This window comes from Trichosurus vulpecula, chromosome 4, assembly GCF_011100635.1.
Source record: "Trichosurus vulpecula isolate mTriVul1 chromosome 4, mTriVul1.pri, whole genome shotgun sequence".
NCBI lineage: Eukaryota > Metazoa > Chordata > Mammalia > Diprotodontia > Phalangeridae > Trichosurus > Trichosurus vulpecula.
The window spans coordinates 180,333,717-180,353,434 of record NC_050576.1 but is presented as its reverse complement, the minus strand read 5'-3'; the positions used below and the strand labels follow the sequence as shown (position 1 = coordinate 180,353,434).

General features: G+C 48.3%; 1 protein-coding gene across 9 annotated transcripts in view; it reads left to right on the top strand.

The window, feature by feature from the left end:
* CACNA1G (calcium voltage-gated channel subunit alpha1 G) overlaps positions 1-19,718 on the top strand; it is an 87,340-nt gene that overhangs the window by 26,711 nt on the left and 40,911 nt on the right. For all 9 annotated transcript variants that reach the window (XM_036754049.1, XM_036754043.1, XM_036754048.1 and 6 more), the window contains exons 10-13: positions 13,369-13,520; positions 15,174-15,359; positions 16,886-17,000; positions 17,316-17,471. In XM_036754049.1, coding sequence (XP_036609944.1) covers positions 13,369-13,520; positions 15,174-15,359; positions 16,886-17,000; positions 17,316-17,471 — 609 coding nt within the window. The remainder of the gene's footprint in view (positions 1-13,368; positions 13,521-15,173; positions 15,360-16,885; positions 17,001-17,315; positions 17,472-19,718) is intronic.

The window sequence follows — 19,718 nt, the reverse complement described above, 5'->3', positions numbered from 1 at the left end:
CTCTTTCTGACCTTTTTCCTTACCCTCCAGAATTTTGGAGGAACCCATGCAGAGGTGTGAGAGGCTTCTCAGGATTCTAGGTTAGAACTAGACTGTAAGAAGATTTAAAAGACTATGTGTGTGTGTGTGTGTGTGTGTGTGTGTGTGTGTGTGTGTGTATTGGTATCTTATCCTAGAGCCAGTGAAGCTTCTAGATCAGAGAATGGCATGTTCAAACCTCTGCTTTAGAAATCTGGCAGTTTTGTAGAGAATGGAGTGGAGAGGGGAAATACTTGAAGCAGGAAGACCAATTAGGAGGCTGTTGTAGTACCCCAGGTGAAAGGGGAGAGGAGAGAATGAGTTTTTGTGAAGTGCCTACTATGTGCCAAAGTGCCTACTATGTGCCAGGCCATATGCTAAGAGCCTTATATCTCTCAATAACCCTACAAGGTGGGTGCTATCACTATCTCCATTTACAGCTGATAAAACTGAAGCAGACAGAAGTTAAGCAGACAGAGGTGAAATGACTTGCCACAGCTAGTAAGTGTCTTAGGCTGCATTTGAACCCAGGTCTTCCTAACTCTAAGCCCAGTGTTCCATCCACTTCACCACCTGGCCGTGAGAGGCTGTAAGGGATGGAATTGAAAATGTATACAATATTCTTCCTAGTTATGCCCCATTTCTCTGCTGTGAGGGAGGAGGTGTTTCATTCCTGAATTTTTATTGATTTTCCATTTACTCAGAATGTATCTCCCCTTTAGAGATCTTTTCATTTATGCAGGGCTCTTTTTTCTGAAAGCTGTCTCAGAGCCTGTTTGGGGTGGGGGAAGAGAAGGGTGGGGTGTGTGTGTGTGTGTGTGTGTGTGTGTGGAATGTAGGAGTGAGGCAGGATAGGCATGGAGAAAAATATGGTTTCTCCTCTCAGGGATCCCCATAATCAGGAATGTTGGACATGAGCAAAGCTTTCATTGGCCTTCCCAAACGTCTTTCTTGGCTGATTGTTTGGAAAGGGAGTGAGGGTTGCTGAAGGGTGCTTCCCTTTATGAGTAGTCTTTCTAGTTAACTTGCTTGCTTATTTAATAAATATTTCTGCTGAAGAGTTTCCCTTCCCTGGTGTCCTGGAGGCCTTGGTGGGAGAAGGATGCTCTGGTAATATGTTTAGCATGGTATCAGAACTCTAGCCCCAAGGCAGCTGGACTGTCAGTTCCCTTGCCTTCCTTGCCCATGGCCAATGACAGACTAAGTTAATTTTGACCTTGTTGGCCTATGTTTGACCTTTCTTGGCTGAGGCTCCACATCCTATGGGTTTGGATGCAGTGGTGGTGGTTGCGGGTGATGGTTTGCTACATGGCCCCCTTTTATATCTGCAGAGCAGCTGTAGGCCTGGTGAGGTGGAGGTTGGGGAGCGGGACCCAGAAAATGCAAAGTTGATCCGGGTCCATGTCGCTGTCTGTGATTTTGATGTCCAAAGAATTGAAGGGTAGATAGTAAGAAGAGTAGGGGTAGAGAGTAGAGAGGAAGGGACCATGGGGCCGAGATTGGGGAGGGGGTTGGCGGTGTCCCGGGCGTCGGGCGCCTCGCTGGTGGTGACGCAGACACCGCAGACGGCTTGGAAGGAGAATCGAGACCCCGAGCCAGCCGCAGTCCCGCAGTCCCCGGGTGCCAGGCGGCAGGGAAGGTGGGAGGGGGAGGGGTCAGGCGGGGCTGGCGAGCCTAGCTGGGGAAAGGAGGAGGAAGGAGACAGGAGGGCAGGAAAGCAGAATGAGCCTCTGCTTGACCCTGGGGCTCTCATCCAGCTGCTGCTGGGTCTGGGTTGACTGGGGGAACCGAGGGGCGCCCCATCGGAGAAAAGGGAAGGGGGAGGGGGAATGTCGGATCGGGATAATCGAGACAAGCCTTGATTGGGCGCGGGAAGGAAAGGGGACAGCGCCACAGACCCGAAATCAACACCGCCCTAGTTAGAGACGGAAGCTATCAATTCAATTATGAATGGGGACAGAAGTCTGGCACCCCACGCTGCAGCCGGTCGGCTCCTCAGTGCTCTTCCCTCTTTGTCCCTATCCTCTCCATGCCTCCCGAGCCAGTCTCTTTCGCACCCCTTCCATCCTGTCCCCTTAGGGCAACCCTCCAGCTTGGTTCCCATTCCTCTCCTAAATTCCTCCTGGCTTTTTGGGGGTAGTCTTCCCCTAAATCAGAGTCTATTAATCTAGGGTCCGTGGGTAGATTTCAGGGGTTCCGAGAACTTGGATGGGGAGGAGGGCGGGATTGCATCTTTATTTAAATAGAATTGGTTCTCTTTGTTATCCTATGAATCTTATTTTATGCTTTTAAAAGCATCCCTCTGTGCAGGGGGTCTGAAGGCTCCATCAGACTGACAAAAGTGTCCATGGCACTAGAAAGGTTGAGATCCTCTGCCCTAAACACTGATGCCCCCACACCACTCCTTCCTGTATCTTTCCAACTCCAGTTATCTGTCTTAATGCCCAGCTTCCCTTCCTGCTTTCTCCCCCCCCCCAAACTCTCCCCTCCCCCTTCACTCCCTATTCAGTTCTCAAGGCTTCGGTCTCTTTGGGATTGGAGGAACTAGATGCTTTCTCCCTCCTTTAGGGAGCTGGAATGGGGAGGGAGGATGGGGTGGGGGCGTCGGTCATTGCGCAGAGGTACAAAAAGTAGAAGAAGGAAGGGGGAAGGGCAAACACAGAATCAGGCCTGACTGGTAACGGAGGCTTGTGCTCAGTGGTTGTGCCAGCGGGTGGGAGAGAGAGTGTGCTGAGGCCGGTGGGTGTGTTGTGTCTGGGTGCATGTGCCCACGTGGGTGAAAATACACACATCCAGAACTCTGCCAGGTTGTCATCACCCCTGTGGGCACCCACTCCTTAGGTGCCAGGAAGAGGTTCTCCTACATTACCTGGGGGTGGGAAGGGGGGTGTTTCCTGCTTTTCCCTCCTTGTAGGTAGAGAGACTTCGAGGGCAGGACAGAAGACTCCTGCAGGGGCCACTGGGCCTCCCAAATGCTTCCCCTTCTTTTCTTCCTTTGTGTTTTTCCTCCACATTCCCCTCCCCTGGCCTTGGGGAGAACTTATGGCTTTCCACCTTCCTGACCTGGTCCCCTGCACTCCTGGGTCATGTAGAAGCCAGTGCAGGGATGTGAGAAGCTAGTTTAGTTATAATAGGTGCCTAAATAGTTTTGGAATGAGTGAATGAATGAACAAATGAGGTAAGGGCCCCGGGGGACAGGTCCTTTGGACTGGGTCCCGTTGGTGATGACCATTTTCCTCTACTAAGATGAACATAAATGACATTGAATAAGGGAAACTGCAAGTAGGAGGGGAGATTTCAAGTAGATACAAAGAAGGACTTCTGCCCCTCTGAGGAATGGAGTGACAGAGTTTGAGTACAGCACCTCCCCGCCCTCAATTTCATTAAGAGTGGGAAGGACCAGTCATGGAGGCAGTGGCCTGACCTAAGTGACTTCCTTTCCATCCTGAATGACAAGGGAGTTTCTCCTGAGGCTGCAGTGCCAGACCTCTCGCTAGAGCCCTGACATTGTACCAACACCTGGCTGCTGAAGTGAAAGCAGGGGCAGAGGTGGGAAGGAGTCCCTTGAGCAGGCCAGGCGGAGCAGCTGCATGACTCCTCAAGCTTAGAACTCAAAGGAAGGCAGATGGATCTCTGGGCAGGTCCTAAGAGCAGCAGCCACAATATCATAGTCACTGCGGCATAAACAGCCCCTGGAGCTTAAGCAGCCCTACTTAAGACAAGGTGAGAAAGGAAGTGAAAAGGGGTCGCAGGGAGAGACCCAGGAATGGGGCTGCAGGGAATGATTGACAAACACCCGAAGAGGGAGAGGCAAAGATGAACGAGAACCTCACACAGAGATGCATTGAGACACACGCACGCGCACACACACGCACACAGATACTGGCAGACAAATGCGGGAACACACACACACACACACACAGCGCCAAAGAAAGAGAGAGAAAATGGACATGTGCAATAGGTACTAGGAAAGACAAAGAAAAACAGGGAGAAGACAGATTCAAAGCCTAGAAACTGGAGAACATTTGGTTTTTAAACTGTGGTCTGCAGACTTTTTTGTTCATGGATGTCTGAAATCTAAGTAAGAAAGGACCTTGACCTCCTGGGGAGGCAACAGAATGGTAGAAAGAATACCGTGTCTGGAGTCACTCTGTCACTAGCTAGGTAATCTTGGGCAAGATACTTCACCTCTAGGGTCTCAGTTTCTCCATTTGTAAAATAAATGGGTTGGACTACATGGTTCCTAAGGTTCCTTCTTGCTCTAAATCTTTCATCCTGTGAGTTTGGGGTAGAGGGAGAAAGGGAGAGAAAATAGTATTGAGGGAGAGGAAGTAGAGTATTTCAGTTGTTTAAGCAGATTTGTATAGTAGGAAAGAGCACTGAATTTCATTTTGGAGGACTGGGGTTAGAATTGTCTCTGTGCTTGTTGTCTGTGTGACCAAGGACAGGCCATATCACCTTCCTAGGCCTCAGTTGATCAATTGAGGGATCTGGATTAGCCTCTTTATGGAGATAATTCCTCTGATCCTATGCTTTCTGTAATAGAGTGCCATGCAATCTTGCCCCAGGAAAAGAAGTCAGTTCCCCTGGGTCTCCTCTTCCCTCCCTGCCCATTCCCAAGAATTTTCTTTTATCTCTCATTCCTTTGTCCTAGTCTATGTCCGCACATTCATTCTCTATCGTTATAAAGTACCCAGCCCATCCACCCTGGTCTTTGACATGCTATTGAAGAGCTGCTATTCCTTCCATCCACTTCTCTGTCCCCATGACCCAAACTCCCTCCCCTTGTTAGGTTGCTTTATCTGGCCCTGTTTGCATTCCTCCCCTCCCGGGCTCCCCTCCTCCTCCCCCTTGAATCTCTGGAAATCAGTGACACTGTCAATTTAGTCAATCAACAAGAATTTATTAAGTGCTCGTTATGTGCCAGGCCCTAGCAAAATAAAGGTAAAAACATGATTCCCTCCTTCACGAAGCTCATATTCCAATGAGGGAAGACATCCTGCATATAACTGTACATAAAAGATATATTGATGTTGAAATAGTGAAAATGGAACGCATTTTGAAGGGAGGGTACTAGGTGAGGGGTGGAGGGAGAACTGAGAAAGGCCTCTTGTAGGAGGTAGATTTGAGTTTGGAAGGAAACCAGGAAGTGAAGATGAGAAAGGAAAGCCTTCCAGGCATAGGCGACAGCCAGAAAAGAGGTAGAGAGTCCAGAGATGGAGTGTTGTGAGTGGGCAGCATAGGAGCTGAGTGTCCAGTCTCTGGCCACAGGGAGCTCACCTTCTAGCTGGGGGCTAACCACATGTACGTAAATGAGCAGGTACCCAATAAATACAAGGCAATGTCCTGAGAAGGCAGGGCCTATACAGATCTTTGGGTAACTGGACCCCTAGGGCATTGGATAGGAGGAACAGGGGTATGGGCAGATGGAGAGGAAAGGATTGTCAGAGTAACTGCTGCTATAGAAATGAATAGCAGCTATCACCAACAGAGGCTACAAGTGATGAAGAAAGAGTGATGATGTTTGGGGTCTAGGAATTTTTTCTTTTCTCATGGTCTCTGCCCCACCCCCCTTTTCTAAGCCCATTTGTCTGGTGTCTGCGCTAGGATGAGAGGAAACCTGGTGAAAGGCAAAGAACAGAGCTGGGGCCTAGCAAATACTTCACCTTCCTCACCTTGATTCTATTTCTGTCTCTGCTACTTGGGGCAGGGGCCTAACTCTGGTGTTGGAACAGAGACAAGTATGGCTGGGGGAGGGGAAACATGGATGGGAGAGCTCAGGCCTGTACTTCTCCAGAGCTGCAGGGGTTCCTTAGGTGGAAGCCAGATGGATGGGCAGGCAGACAGGTGGCAGACAGGCAAACAGATGGACAGGCAGCCTGCTGGACAGATAAGCCGACGTAGCCCCAGACCACTCAACCTCATCTCTCAGAGATGATCAGTGTCACTGCCAGACACATGTCGGGACAGAGTTTCTATTTATAAGTGAATGAGGTTGGCTGTTCTAAGAGGGGAAGGGCCCCCAGGAGGGGGACGAGGAGCCGGGGGAAGAAGGTGATGATTAGTCCAGGCCCTAGGTTGGTAAGCGGGGGAATAGGGGGATGGTGAGAGAGGACAGTCCCTCAAGGGGCTACAGTCCCCAGACTTTCAATGACATTAGAAAGGTGGGAGGAGGGGACTACTTTTAATGTGCTAGATATCAGCTGAGTGAGTATTCTTGTTCAGCTAGGAACTCAGAATATGCCCAGGTATAATGAATGCCCATGGCTTCTCCCTAGAAGGCTTACCTGGTTCAGGCTACACCAACTCTCTTCTCCCCACTAACTGAAGGGTTATTTTCCTAGTAGCTGGGAGATCGGTGGGAAGAGGGGAACATAGGTAGAGAAAGAAGAATGTTGGGGTCTTAGCTCCAACGGAGTTTACACATGAGTAGGGAACGATGAGTAGGGGATGATTTGGGGATCAAGGGAGAATGAATGGAACTTGAGGACGTTACAGAAGCAGAGTGGTACTTAGTGAGGGCAGACTTATAGTACTCTATGCCAACGTCCATTGCCCAGTCTACACTCCTGATATCTGGGTCCCATCATGCCACACCACTATCCTGATGCTAGTCCAAACCTTTCTCACCTCATGCCTGGACTATTGCTAATCTATTCTGCATAGCGCTTCTAGCTCGCTATCCCCCAAACATCAATTGGGTCATATCATTCTCTTATTAAAAAAATCTTTGATAACTCCCCATCACCTGAAGAATAAATTCCAAATTCCCAAACCTGCCATTCAAGGCCCTTCACAATCTGACCCCAATTTACCTATTAAGCCTTATCTACTCTGACCTACTACTCCTGCCAGACCTAGGACGTTTTAACCCAGAACCAAATCATCCCTTATAACTCCCTTGCTCCTGGAAGTACCACACATTATCTATTCATCTGTAAACTCTATTGGAGCTGAGAACCCAACATTTTTCTTTCTCCACCTGTGTTCCTCTCTCGCCACCAGTCTCCAGGAAGCTAGTGAAGTCCTTGGTTAGTGAGAGAGAAGGGAGTTAGTATACCCTGAATCATATGGGATTCCAGGGAAACCCCTGGGAAAGACCACAGGCATTCATTATACCTGCATCTGTCCTCTTGGCCCAGACCACAGAGTTTTCTTTCTCCTCTGAACTCCCAGCATATTTTCTTCCAATAATGGCCAGTATTTGTACCATGCTTTATGGAGTACAAAGTTGTTTATATATGTAATCTCATTTGATACTCGCAACTCTGTGAGATGGGTGCTGTTACTATCCCCCTTTCACCAAGGAGAAAAATAAAACTAAGAGAGGAAGTGTTATCATCCCCATTTTACAGATAAAAAAAACTAAGGTCGAGGAAGATGAGTGATTTACCCAGGATCATACTGCTATTAAGTGTCTGAGGCAGAATTCTAACTCAGATACTCAATCTACTGTGCCACTTGACTGCCAAATTAATATACTTGCTCTCTTCCTGCCCTTGCCTACACTGTGCCAGGAATGCCCTTCCCTTTGATCTAAGTTCTTCCCTTGCTCAAGGGACAGTTCAAGTGTTCCTTCCTTTTTTGCCTTCTGTCTCTTTCCTCCTCTGAATGCCTAGAATGAATTATTTATGCCATTCATCTGGCATTTACTTTGCATTATTTATTTATCCTTTGCATGTACTTGTCCCGCCTCCATAACTAACTGGTGAGCTCTTTGAGGGTAAGGACTAAGTCTCACAGGACATTGTTTCTCCAGCGGCTTGTACAAAGTAGGCACTCGAAATGTTTGTTGATGGTTGTTGTTCAGTAGTTTCATTTGTATCTGACTCTTTGTGACCCCATTTGGGGGTTTCTTGGCAGAGATACTGGGGCAGTTTGCCACTTCCTTCCCTAGCTCATTTTACAGATGAGGAAACTGAGGCAAATAGGGTAAAGTGACTTGCCCAGGGTCATACAGCTAGTAAGTGTCTGAAGCCAGATTTGAACTCAGGGAGATGAGTCTTCCTGACTCCAGGCCTGGCACTTGTTGCTTCATTCATTGATGATGGCAAAGGCCAAAGTGGGTATCACCACTATGAAAAGTCTGAGTCTGTAGTACCCTTCCTATACGTTCTCTGGTGGAAAGAGCCACAGATTTGGAACCAGGAAGACATGGGTTCGGATCCTGCCTCTGATACTTACTGGATATTTGACTCTGCACCAGCCACTTCATTTCCCTTAGGCATCTGCCAAATGGGGGTGGTGATACTTGCAGCATCTTCTTCACAGGGTTATTATGAAGAAAGCATATTGTAGGTCACGAAGGACAGTGAGAGGTTGCATGGTAGATAGAAAACAGGCCTCCAAATCAGCAAGGCCTGGATTCCAGTCCTGCTTCTGGCACATACTTTCTGTGTGACTTTAGGCAAGGGATTAAACCTCCCAGGGCCCCCAGACAGCTTTCTCAGACTATATACTGCAGAGAAGGTGCAATCTGCATTGACAAAGGGAGTTCTCTCACCCTGGAGTTCCCATACCAATAAATCACTGGTCCAATATCCATTTCTATCCTAAAGGATAATCTGAATAGGAGTTTGTTTTTGTCCTGGGTGGGCGTGGAGGGAGTTTGTCTATTTCCTACCTTCATGCCTATTTCTATCACATAAATGTCCAGACTTAGGCACATAGGGGTGAGAGAAATTGAAGTGCTCATTGCCCATGACCAGGAAAAGAAGAGAACTAGGCACCTTTTCTAGACACCATCCCCATGTCCATCATTTTCAAGTTCCATCTATCTAGACCCTTGGCATCTGGAAACAGACAAAATCTGAATGGCAGAAACAATTGCCCTGATAACAGTGGAAAGGGTCATTGAGGGAAGATTGTGCCCAGAACTGTGCTAACCTGCCTGGAGGCAAGGGGAAAGAGCCCCGCCTTCTTGCCAAGTCCTTAGTTGTCAGAAACGTGGACAGAAGGAAGAATTTTGGAAAAATGAAAAGGATAGTTTCATGGGAGTGATGGCCACTACACACCTCCCTTCTCCCTCTCCCAGGACAGCTGGGTTGCTATATTTTGTGCTTTGTGCCCTCGATATGCCTTTTCAGAACTTTCCCAGGCTCATATTTACAGCCCTGCCTCTTCAGAGGGAGGGTGATTCCTTCACTTGTACCCCAGTGGAGACCAAGTCTGAAAGGAAAAAAGAGACTTGTTTCAAATCTATCCAGTGTGTCATAGGTTCACAACCTGAACACCAAATTACAGAGGTCCCTGTAGTGGAAAGAATGCTGCTCTTTGAGTCAGGAAGACCTGAGTTCAAACTCTATTCTGGGCCATTCACTTAACCTCTATCTATGGCCTCAGTTCCCTCATCTGTAAAATGGGGGATCACTCTCAATAGCCTCTAAGGACCCTTCTACTTCTCAATCTATGCTCCTATAATCCTTTTTGCAAGTTAAGACAGAGGGCCAACTTCACAGTGATGGCTAGCAGAACCTTAACTAGCAATCGCTGTATCCGGGGCAAAGATGGGGGAGGATAATCTGAGGGACCTACCTGGGATACCACGGGTTTTCCTCCCCATTAAAGGCCTGGCCACTGCTTGAGGATGTGAAGTGGGCAAAAGGGGGAAGCTGGCCTCTAGGAAAAGGAACTGAATGTTGCGATGAGCCCACTGCTGCAGAAGCCAGATGGATCAAGGAGAAGGGGCACCCTTGGATGATGCTATCTCTAAAACTTCCCACCCTCAGACAAAGTCTTGGTCCCCACCCTAGTTACAGTTCTCCTGACTGGGTATGTCTCCATCCTTTGAGGCCACCTGGTATCTCCTCACTCTGGAAAAGAGGGAACAGTATATGTTTCCTTGGGAAAATATCATGGCCCTCTGGGAGGAGTCCTGCCAGGAAGAGTGCTGTTATTATATTGCCAAGATATGACTTTCTGATGTGTATATAAGTACAGACATTCATCCTCAGGAAGGGAACTGAAACTGTAGAAAAACCTCTTGTGGAAGGAGGGGTGTGTGTGTGTGTGCGCGAGCGCACATGTGTGCGTGTATGCGTGCGTGTGTGCATGTGTGTGTGTGCATGTATGTGTATGTTCATGCATTTATGCTGCAAGAAGATGGTTAAAAGGAGATAGAAGTGGAGCAGGCCAGGAGACCACCTTGCTGGAGATTTGTCTGAGCACCTGAGGCAAGGGGAGAGAACAGCATCTTCTTTGTGATACAATAATACCTTCCTTCCTTGTATTGCCCTAAAGCCTTCAGTCCCATGGCTCTGACAAGCCATAAAAATTCTCACTCTTATCCTGACCCTCCTCTAACTAAGAGACCAATTTACTGTTTAACTAGGTCAGGTTAATGCTGCTCCCATCCCTACTATGTGGAGCATAGAAAGCAGCCAAGATAAGGCTGGTACAACTACCCCTGTGCCTCAGCCATCTCCAAGTCCTGGAACAGAGCTGATCCTCCTCCAGGCAGCTGGTGTTCTGCTTCCACCTTCCAGGCTGACTTTGGTTGTGGAGAATTTCTCCTCACCCCACCTCCTTTACTCCAAAGAACACAGGTTAGACTCTGGTCTAAGAGCTAGGAAAGTGTGTTTTTCTGAGAAGTCTTTGATGATCAAGGAACAAAATAAACTGAGCTCCCGAAATATCACTCCCAGCTGCCCTTCCCCCCAGTGCTATAATCAGGGTGGGGTAGAAGACCCTTTCAGGAAGGAGGTTGGAAGAGTCCCAGAATAAAGGACCCTAGGATTGTCCTACCCCTTTCTGCCTCCCCACAGGCCGGATACATAGGTGGTAGTCATTTTGTTGTATCTGGCCATGACCAGAGTTGGACATGAGCTTTATCTATTTTGGAGAGGGTCATATTGGGCATCTGGGGAGACAGGTGGCCTGATCTACAGGACAGTGCTTAGATGGGCACCTGATTAGATAAACAAAAACTGGCATTTATAGAGCGACTCTAAGGTTTGCAAAGTATTTACATACATTACTTCTTTTAGTCCTCCCAATAATTCTATAAGGTCAGTGACCATAGTACATGGAGCTATGTATGTAAAAGTATCCCCATGTTATAGATGAGGAGAAGTGAATTAAGTTGACCATGCATAATGACATAATTAATGGCAGGGGCAGAATTCAAACCAGGTCTTCCCGACTCTAGATCCAGGCCTCTATGAAGTAGGGATGGAATGGCTATTTTTTTTAAGGAAATTGAGATTAAGTGACTTGCCCAGGGTCACACAGCTAGTAAGTACCTGAGGGCAGATTTGAACTCAGGTCCTCCTGACTCCAGGGCCAGTGCTCTATCCACTATGCACCTAGTTGTCCCCTGATTCAGATTTGGTGGCTGCACATTTTCAGTGGTGGTTGGCTCAGTGGAGATTCTGGCTGGATAAAGTGGCCAGTCACATGGGTCACTGGTCAGAAAGGAGAGATATTTAGAGAAATGGCTTTTTAGTGGTTCCGTGATGTCTTAGAGTTGAGAAAACACCTGAGTTTGAAGCCTGCTTCTGCTGTTTTCTGTCTTTGTGACTGGACAAGTTGCTTTACCTAGTCTCTAAGCTTCAATTTCCCCATCTGCAAAAGAGGGGTGATAATATCTTTAGTAGCTAATTCAAAGAGTTATCAAGGGGATCAAAAAAGATAATATATGTGAGGTGAATTGAAAACCTTAAAGCACTCTACAAACCTTAAAACACTGCATCGATATCAGCTGTTATTACTATGAGGTGATAGGCATTTAACTGGTCAGATGAGGTGACTGGGAAGTTTGTTAGTTGTTTACTGGTTAAGTGGGGTGGCCATATAGACAGAACGACTGATTTATTAGGTGGCAGATAGATGGGGTTGGTCACAAGTTCTTCTAATGAGATGGAAATTCTCATTCCCCATGAATGTGAAGGACAGGGTTTCATCTTTGTTTTTTTTTTTTTACAGATATGGCAACTAAGGCATAGAGAGGACGTGTAAGTGACTTACTCAGGTTCACCCAATAAGGTTTTAGGGGCAAAGAATAGGACATAGGTGTCCAGACTTTTAGTCTTAGGCCTATGCCTCTCTACACCATCCTCTTCCTCTTTTTGCTGGAAGGAAGTATATGTGTGACTCTCTATGTGTGAGCGTTTGGAAAGAGGAAAATGTGGTCTGCAGTTAGCCAAGAAAACTCTGCCAAATCCACATAGTAATTGTAGATCACGTGTGAGTCCGGATGTTTGCGCAAGCGTGGATGCTCTGGGAGGCATGATGCTGAGTGCAAGTCCACAGAGCTTATCCTTTGACTTCTAAATAGCATCAAAATAGCTCTGGCCTAGGCCCATGGAACTAATGCTGCAGCACTAGGGAAAGCCAAAACTCTGGGGGAATAGGACAATACATGAGGATCTGCCCAAAGCATTCTAGCACAAGAACCCACATGGAGGAAGGTCGAAAACTGGGTCTGGCCCTCAGGGGGTCAGAAGCAGGTGCATGGAGATGAGGGCAGGCATAGAAGTGGAAGATGGCAAGTATAAGTTGACCCATCTCTGAGATGGTTCCCTTCATCCATGTGAGGGTGCTCCTAGAGCTCTTGTGGAGGATATCATATTCCTCCATCCCTACCAATCTCAAGACTCTGGAAATGGAGTTACCTCCTTGATTTTGCTGACTTTAATCACAGCCAAAGATAGCAAATGTGGCAGCAGCCAGGAAGTGTAAAGTTGTTTGGTTTTGGGGTTTTTTTTTGAGGCAATCAGGGATTAAGTGACTTGCCCAGGGTTGCACAGCTAGTAAGTGTCTGAGGTCAGATTTGAACTCAGGTGCTCCTGACTCCAGGGCTGGTGCTCTATCCACTGCGCCACCTAGCTGCCCTTGGAATTGTAAAGTTTTTCAATGAAGTTTTCCTGACTACTTTTTTATTTTTATTATTGTGTGTGTGTGTGTGTGTGTGTGTGTTGGGGGGTGTTGTGGAACACCAGATCTCTGATTTTATTGTAATCGGGAGCTCCCAGCTCTGCAGTGTGTAATGTTAAAGAGTTGTCTAGGCACTGAAAGGTTAATGAACATGGTCACACAGCCAGTATATATCAGAGACTGAATCTGAACGCTGATCTTCCTGACCCAGAAGCCATCTCTTTATCTACTATACCAGGAGGTGTCCTAATAACCCCTGAGTTAAGACTCAGAGCAGGTTTGGAAAGGAACTCAGAGGAGATATGGTGAGGAGACTCAACTCTTCTGAAAGACCCTCCGTGGGCCTTGTTATTAGCAAGTCACTTCATTTCACTGGGCCCCAGTTTCCTCATCTGCAAAGGGAGATGACAATCTTAAATCTATGCTGTGACAAGCCCCTGATCCTACCCCCCATCTTCTCCCTTCCCCCACCTTTAGCCTGAGGAACTTACCAATGCCCTGGAGATCAGCAACATTGTCTTCACCAGCCTCTTCGCCTTGGAGATGCTCCTGAAGCTGCTGGTGTATGGCCCCTTTGGCTACATAAAGAACCCTTACAACATTTTCGATGGAGTCATCGTGGTCATCAGGTAAGTCCTGCGTTCTCCCAGTGGGCCTCCTGAGCAGAGGCCAGAGGTCTCGAGGAGGGAAAAAGATTGGCTTGGGAAGAAGCTGGGGGCTTGGAGTTAGCTGGGAAGAAGGCTGTCATCAAGCTGTACTCCTTCCCTCCCACACTAAAGGTTAGCCAGATGGGCGGTGGATGGTTTAATAGACAGATTACACTTCAGGAGTATGGGTTTCTAGTCCCTACTTTACTTAGCTTTGTGACCTTGGCTAAGTCACTTCATTTCCATCTGTACAATGACATGGTTGGGATTAGATGATCAGTACTCCATCCGGGACTATTTTATATTCTTCTCCCATAAGTCTTGTCAGAGTCTTTTTCTGGAGGCAATGTCAGAGGGCTGCCACGTCAGCAGTCATCAATAATAGCTTCCTTTTCACTTCTGTCTTGTGCTTTCCCACTTACTTGAAAGTCCTATGTTTCTCTGTTTCTCTTAATTACCACCTGCAGTCCTATATGTCAATCAACTAGCATTTATTAAGCACCTACTATGTGCCAGGTACTGTGCTAAGTGCTAGAAATACAAAGAAAGGCAAAAAACCAAACCAAGACAAAAAACAGCCCCTGTTCTCAGAGTTCACAGTTTAATGGGGAGAGACAAAATGTAAAAAACCATGTACCAATGACAGAGACAGGATAAACTAGGGGTAATCTCAGAGGAAAGGCACTAAGATTAAGGAGAACCATGAAAGGCTTCTTGCAGAAGATGGGATATTAGCTGAAACTTGAAGGAAGCCAGGTGAGCTAGAAGGTGGGGTAGCGTTCCAGGCAATGGATGTCCTAGGATACATCTCAGCTCCTTGGCTCCATCATGCCCCTTTCTGCCATCTCCTCTCCATTCCAAGCCCTTCTGCCTATCCTGCTCATTTGGGTTGGGGGGAAGCAAACGTAGGAGTAGCTGGCTTTGGAGACAAGTATTTGAGAGAGGGAGCAGCCCATTCTGTAAATTGCTTAAAACCCTTGTGGCTGCTCCCAGGAACTCAGTTTGGGGTTTCCAAATCATTGCTCTATCCCAGCCCAGGCTTGAGGCCAGGAGAGACAGCTTTATTACTTTTTTCTGGTTGGCTTTAGATTTCATGAGAGGAGAACAAAGCAAATATTTCATAACCTGATGCTGTTCCATAGGCTCGATGGGGAGGAGGGTAGGGGGTTAGGAGGGGCAGGAGGAGTCTTGTTGGCTGTGGTATTGGGGCCTCTGTCTGGGAGAAGGATGGGAATAATCACAGGCATAGGGCTGTTATTCGGAATAGCACCATTCCTGAAGCAGTATGGAGGCCACAAGGTGAGGTAGAGAGTATCAGTGCCTCTATCTCTGTGGATATTAATCTCCTCTCCCCATTGTGGATCAGAGGGAGCTCCTCCCATTAAAGAGGGAGAGAATACTTCAATCCCCATCCCAGGAGATGGGGGCTATGGGAGAAAATGGAAGACAGATTAAAGATAAATGGAAGGGGTAGGACAGAAATTGGGGTGACCGTTCATCTCCATAGTTCTGATCCAGTCACATCGACAGGGAAGTTTCCTTTAGGGTCCACCCAGGTTTGTTAAGCAGGGCCTAACAGGGCCTACCTCCCCTTATCTCCTCATTCTTGTTCCAACTTCCCTGCCTCTCACGCAGCGTGTGGGAGATTGTGGGCCAGCAAGGCGGAGGTCTGTCTGTGCTTCGGACCTTCCGGCTGATGAGGGTGTTGAAGCTGGTCCGTTTCCTGCCTGCTCTGCAGCGACAGTTGGTGGTCCTCATGAAGACCATGGACAATGTGGCTACCTTCTGCATGCTACTTATGCTCTTCATCTTCATCTTCAGGTGAGGAGGGGGTCAGGTAGGACCTGACCCTTCTGTGCAGGGTTCCAAGCCAAGGTAATATAACTGACCTTCAAAAAAATGTTTTTCCAATTAACAAGCATTTATTTTTCTCTATCTAGCAACCCTCCTCCATGCTCTGAGAGAGAAAAAATAAAAACAAAACACTTGTAACAAATATGCACAGTCAAGCAAAACAAATTCCCACATAGGCCATGTCTAAAAATGTATCTCATTCTGCATGCTGAGCCTATCACCTCTCTGTCAGGAGTTGGGTAATGTGCCTCATCATCTCTTCACTGAACTCATGGTGGTTGGCCATTGCATTCATCAGAGTTCTTAAGTGTATTTTTTTTACAAAGTAACTGACCTTTTGGAAGCACCTCAAAAAAAGGGCTTGGACCTTGAGTATTTTCCAGTTCTTTCTAAACCAGAGAAATTCTTCACCTTTTTTGCACCATGGGTCCCTTTGTCAATCTGGTGAAGCTTTTAAATATATAAAATACCTAGAATTACAAAGGAAGCTAATTATATTGAAATAGTTATCCCTATGTATTTTCAAAAGCTCACATTCCCCAGGTTAAGAATCTTAGCTCTAAGCTGAGGGTTGAAGAATGGGGACATGAGGCATCCTAGATTCTCAGGGACAGGACTGGGTATCAAAAGGGAACGGTGGGGGAGGCCTTGCATTAGCTTTTCCCTGTGGGAGCTGGCCGAGTTATTCCCTTGCTTTACACATCCCCTAAAGGAGAACTGGATGGAAGAGAAGCCAGCCACAGCCGACATCTGGCATGGTCGCTGGCCCAGGGATTCTGTCGCTGGGGAGCAGGGATGCCTGACTTGACTCAGCCCAACTGAGGGTGGTAGAGTTCAGCATATGGACTCCTGCTGGGAAGCTGCATGGGGGGAGGGGGAGGAGGCGCAGAGGGTGTTCCAAGCATCTGATATTCTCCACCAATCTGCCAGGTCACAGACTCTTTTCCTCTCCACATCTTCCTTGCTTACTTGACTTTTTTTCTCTCCCCATCATTCAGGCCTTGAAGCTGAGGGTTGAACAACAGCACTCTGGGTAGTTTGCTCTCAGGTCAAGTTTGAAACCCCTAAGAGCTTAGAGAGCTCTGGAAAGGGGGCTTGCCTACCCATGAGCACCTCTATCCCCTGGTTCTATGCCCAAAGGATTTTTGGGGCAAGTCCAGAAAGGTCTGGTACAAGCACAACTCCAGCTTCCTATTGCCTTCCCCCTCTCCTTAGACCATAGTCTAGGTCGGCTGTCTGGGCAGTAACCCAGAGCCAAACAGAGCTTCCCCACTTTATCCCCCCATCCCAGATCTGTGGGGTAGAGTTTTGGAGCAATCTGCTCTCTGGGACTGGAAAAAAGTGATTTTAAGGATGTACCTGGTGTAACCAAAGAGGACCTGAGCCGAAGAGGACAAAACAATAAAATAGGTTCCCCCCCCTTCCCGGTAGGGGAAGGGGAGGGTGAGCAGGAAACTGCATACTTTACCCTCCCTCCAATCTTTTATGTTTAGCATCCTGGGCATGCATCTCTTCGGCTGTAAGTTTGCATCTGAGAGAGACGGAGACACGCTGCCTGATCGAAAGAATTTTGACTCCTTACTTTGGGCCATTGTCACCGTCTTCCAGGTAAATGAGTCAGTGGGACCTTGAGGGTGGGTCTTGATCCTAAGATCCCAAGGGTGGATGAGGAAGAGAGGCCTCAAAAGGTTACTGGACTTGGAAGCCAGAAGCGCAGATGTTTACTAGCTGTGTGACTCAGGACAAGTAATTTCTCTAGGTCTCAGCTTCCTCATCTGTAAAATGGAGCCAGTAATAGCACCTACCTGCTGGGGTTGTTGTGAGGATCAAGCGAGACCACCTATGTATAGAGAAAACCTCAGAGCTCTCTATAAATGCTAGCTATTGTCATTTTTATTTTCTAACCTCTGATCCCCACGACAGATCCTAACTCAAGAGGATTGGAACAAGGTCCTCTATAATGGCATGGCTTCTACATCCTCCTGGGCAGCTCTCTACTTCATTGCGCTGATGACTTTTGGCAACTATGTCCTCTTCAATCTACTCGTGGCTATCCTGGTTGAAGGCTTCCAGACCGAGGTAACCCACCTGGACACTGCCACCCTGTCCACTTGAGAACAAAATGATCCTTGATCCTTCACTAGAAGTACCACCTTTTAGAATGAAGCGATACAGCAGCCCTGTTCTACTGGGCTCAGCTTCCAGACCAAAATAACTCCGTACTCTAAGGTTCTCTTCCGGATGGGTGTAATCCATGGGCATTCTTCCTGATTCTCTTATCCCATCTAAACAGAAGTCACCTCTCTCTCCCTTAATGACCCCCCTTCGCTCCACAGCTAGTGCTAAGTCACCCCTCTATAAAGTACAAAAGCCCCTACCTGCCCACTTTCAGACCCAAGCAAGCCCCAGGCAATGCACTCTCTTCTAGACCAAAGTATCCCCTTCCCCACCCCCACCCCCAGTAACAGAGGACTCTGAGTTCTTGGACAAAGTGGGATCGGGGAGATTAGGAAAAGGTTTTGAGGAAGGGTGCGTGGGGGGAGGACTGGAGGGTTCCTGGAAGCATCTTATCCTGAGTCATGCTGGGGGGGTGGTGGTGGTGTGTGGCATTTCAGTTGTTAGAGGATGGAGTAGAATTGGACACCTCCCTATCAAACCAGTTAGTCACTTCCCAGGATGAGAAAATAAAAGTTGAGTTGGAAATGGATGATTTCTCAGGGCCCACCCAGCTCTAATGTGCACCCAGGGTCTTAGATCATTGCCCTTGGCCACTCCTCAGGGTCCCTTTTTCTGAGCTCAGACAGTTTAGGTTACATGTTTTCCTCCCCCGAACGACCTGTTTTCTTTGGGGAAATCTTGCGGGGAGAAGGTGTATAAAACAACATAACGTCTTGATCTAGAGAGTGCGACCTATCACTGGGACAAAAAGGGCGTTCATCAGCCACCTTTCGCTCCTCTTCCTCTTCTCCAACCGTGCCTCAGAGACTATGGCCTCGGGGTTGGAGTGATGCAGACACACTGAGAAATGAGCTCAGTTAGCGACCTCTAAAATGGAAATGAGTCGTCTATTTCCAGATCACGCCTCCGCCTCCGTCACAGGCCCCGTCATCGATTAATATTGATTACCATTGATCCAGCCTTAGCTGAGCCCTGGCGGTCTGGTCCAGTGTCTTTCTGAAGGCCTCCTCTGCAAGGCCACGCCCCCGCCCTCATTTCTCCTGCCTCGGTTTTCCTTCCCTTCCTCCCTTCCTCCCTGATGCTCCTTCTTCGGGGTCCCGCTGGGCGCCTGGAAAAACCTCCTGGTTGGGCGTCAAAAAGCTGTCGGGCCAATTCTTTCCCGGTGACCGGGGTGGAAACTCCCGCTGCGGCCCTGGCTATAAATACCCGGCGGGGTGGGAGGGGATGGTAGAGATGGGTGTGTGAAGGGGGAGAATCTATTTTCCTTCTGGGTTCCCAGAACCTTGGGGAGGCCTATTCCCAGCAGGCGGGGATTGGGGACAGAGAGGGGATAAACTGGGCCTGACCATGGCCGAGGTCTGCGAGGAGGCTGCGTCTCCTGCGCTCCAGCGCACGCCGGCCTCCCTCCCCACCTTGGGTATTCAGTCTGTAGTTATCCATTTATCTTCCCCATCTCTCTGGCCCAGAAGAACGGCTGCTGGGGGAGGCGGGGCGGGGGGGGGGGGGGGGGGAGCGGGGAGGAGAGGAAGGAAGGCGTCCAGAAGAGGAGAGTGGCCGTGAGCCAAAGCTTCTTTAGGTAGTTAGCAGCCTCGTAATGGCGCTCTCGATCCTGGAGTGGCAAATAACTGCTTAGTGGAAGGGAGATTGAGAGGGATTTACTGTTTGACTTCTCAGGCAGGAAAGGGTTAATGGCCTTGCCGCCGCCGGCCCACCCTCCGATCCCCCCCCCCTCCCAGTGCACGAACTTTGCATTTGGTAGGCACTATATACCTTTTTAGAAAATTGACTTGGATTGCATTCATGCCGCCATTCCTCCTCCCTCTTTAGGCTCGCTGTTAGAAGCACAGAATGCCTGGAGCTTCTACCCAGGCCATGGGGGTTGGCCAGAAAGGGGAGGGGGACACTTCCATATTCGCACTCTGAGGCCAGGGCAGACCCCTCCCGGCTTTTGAACTGGAGATCCAGAAAACACCAGGGATCTAGGGTTTCCCCTGAGAACCTCCCCACCTAATGAAGAGGAAATGGGAAACTGGCCTGCTCTCTCTCCCATCTCCCTCCCTCTCTCAAGTGCTGCCTTCTGAATATCCGTCTTTCCAAGTTTACAACCCAGATGTACCCCTCTCCGGTCTTTGCGGGTCACTGACTCCT